This window comes from Oratosquilla oratoria, chromosome 11 (assembly GCF_046742065.1).
Source record: "Oratosquilla oratoria isolate Oo_2021 chromosome 11, ASM4674206v1, whole genome shotgun sequence".
NCBI classification, from domain to species: Eukaryota; Metazoa; Arthropoda; class Malacostraca; order Stomatopoda; family Squillidae; genus Oratosquilla; species Oratosquilla oratoria.
In genome coordinates, this window is record NC_134787.1 from 52,767,309 (window position 1) to 52,769,808 (window position 2,500).

The 2,500-nt window shown below is 38.4% G+C and overlaps 1 protein-coding gene across 6 annotated transcripts in view; it reads left to right on the top strand.

Moving 5' to 3' along the window:
- The window catches only part of LOC143029830 (inositol polyphosphate 5-phosphatase OCRL-like), a 68,037-nt gene that overhangs the window by 11,937 nt on the left and 53,600 nt on the right, over positions 1-2,500 (top strand). For 3 of the 6 annotated variants that reach the window (XM_076192903.1, XM_076192901.1, XM_076192904.1), the window contains exons 4-5: positions 1,733-1,864; positions 1,999-2,294. In XM_076192903.1, the coding sequence (XP_076049018.1) occupies positions 1,733-1,864; positions 1,999-2,294 (428 nt within the window). Of the gene's footprint in view, positions 1-153; positions 293-1,732; positions 1,865-1,998; positions 2,295-2,500 lie in introns of those variants that run through there. The other 3 variants (XM_076192907.1, XM_076192906.1, XM_076192905.1) reach the window with 3 other exon arrangements.

Here is a 2,500-nt window from a genome sequence, read left to right on the forward strand (position 1 = left end):
AATGTTGCCAATCCTTTAGCGGCATCCTTCCACGTTACTCTTGGCTCTGGGTCATCTTCCTCTTCACTATCAGCCTCTGTTTCCTTACCATGCTTCTCCTCAATCACTGCCTGAATGATTTCGTCGTCAGTTAGTGTGGGGGTGATAGCTTCGTCATTGTCGACCTCCATCCACTCCTGAAGAGCTTCATCAGTGACGCTAAGCTTAGCACTACCACGCATATCCTTCAACTCAGCCATCACTGCCTTCCTTTGTTTCACAACGAAACCTTCAAAATCCTCATCTCCTGTCGGTATGTGTTTGTGTGTTGAGAGAGTTGCTAATAGACAGTCGCACGCTTAACATCAGGTGTCTTATTACAGTGGGTACTGGGCCTGACGGAGCAGTGGGATTTGTGGGAGATGGTGGGAAAGATGCGCACTACCTGATGTTAAGTGGCGCGGGAATTTTAAATTTTATTTTTTCAAATTTTTTCATTTTTATACAAAATTGTTATTTCCTCGTGAATGATATGCCGGTTATAAGGAGCAGCCAGTGGGAGTGGCGCGGGAATTTTAGATTTTATTTTTTCGAATTTTTACATTTTTATACAAAATTGTCATTTCCTCGTGAATAATATGCCGGTTATAAGAAGGAGCCGGATACGAGAATAACGGATATAAGAGCTTTTACTGTATATATATATTATATACTGAACTCTGGGTTTTGTGTGCTGGAAAAAAAAATCATTAGTATGATTTACCATGGTCTTGAATCATGTATTGAACTCAACACAACCATATGAGGAAAGACTGAAGGTACTGGGTCTGCCAACTTTGAAAGATCAAAGAGAAAGAGGTGACATTATTACAGTGTTCAAGTCACTAAAGAGATCTCTTGATTAAAGATGGGAGGGCTTTAAGAGGTAATGGAAGTAAATCAAGAAAGACCACATGTCTAAAGGCTGTGAAGAAATACAGTTTTGTATATTGGTGTACGAATATGTGGAATAGCTTAGGTGATATAGCCCAAGCTCAAACAATACATGAGTTCAAATCTAAATATGATAATTGGAAATCAAAGATATAGATTGAGACATGGGAAAGTAATCACCAAGTTAAAAGTGGGTGGTGAGATCTTTGAGGAAGCTTCAACTGAGGCAGAAATAATGAATGAAAATTCCAATCAATATTCACAAAAGAGCAGTTTTTTTGGAGGAAGGTGAGGGGGAGCAAAAATTCAGGTTTAGAAGATATAAATGTAGAAGTAAAGGAAGTGCTCAGTCTTTGGGATCATTGAATGTGACAAAAGGTTCAGGACCTGATGGGATCTCAAACTGGATACCTAAAGAATGTAGGGAACATAGTACTGCTTGATTGGAGACCCAGGGTAGTGGGTGAGATACAGGGATGACCTGTCATCCATGAGGAGTTAAAATGATAGGGAGGAAAGGGTGGTGGATGGGAGTGGAATGGGTGGGAGTATGTATGTGCCTTTGATTGGGCTACCACCCATATAATGGGGAAAAGCTAATGGTATATAGATAGATAGGACACAGGACCCAATGAGTATTGCTCCTTTCCTGTATACTACAATTAGGTAAATATAGATGCTCAGTTGTTTAGGATGTGCCAACTTGCTGAATGGTACGATACTAACTTGTTGCAAAATGTGGTTTAATGAGGGTATACTGTAGGCATATACAGTAAATGCATGGATTACATTTTTTTTTATAATATATTTTACTATGCAGATACTTCCCAAACAGATGTAGCAACTGATGTGTTGGTTAATATATCATGTGGAAAAGTTCGTCTTCTCTTCGAGATGCCTTTTGGCTCACGGACAAACACATTTGTCTCAGAAGTTTTAAGAGCTGCTGAAGGTAGGAGCATGATATTTTCTTTGTATAACTAGATTTAAGATATAATTTTTCTTGTATAACTTGATGTGTAAAATAGCATGTTATTAAAGAAAGTACAATACATTATTTCAATAGGGATTATTATAATTTTACAGTTGTTAGCAAGCGTCGTGGTGGTCCGCCAAATTTTACATGGCTTCAGGATTATCTACCGAACAGTAATACTGGTACCAGTAATACACAGCAACAGGGGTCTTCAGGAAATGGAAGCGGAAATAACAGTTGTGGAAGAGATTTATCATCCGAAGATGATTTGTTATTAACCGACTCTGGAGAATTTAAGGAGAATGCAGAAGTTAGTGTGGGACATTCAGAATTTTATGCTCGTTCCTCTTCCCAACAGTCCTTGGAGCTAAGCAAGGCTTCTAGCCTAACATCTAGTGGAGAGCATGTATGTAGTTTTATGTTGATGTTAACTAGATGATATGTATTTGATATTTTAATTGAAATATTTTTGTGGTAAATGATACTCAACTATATTGTGTATTTGCTATGATTGTACCTGACAGTAATGGTAATTGTTGCTTGAAGTGTCATTGACTGGAAACCTATCGCCCCACAATGACTAGCAATGGTCTGTGGATCCTCTCCTAAATC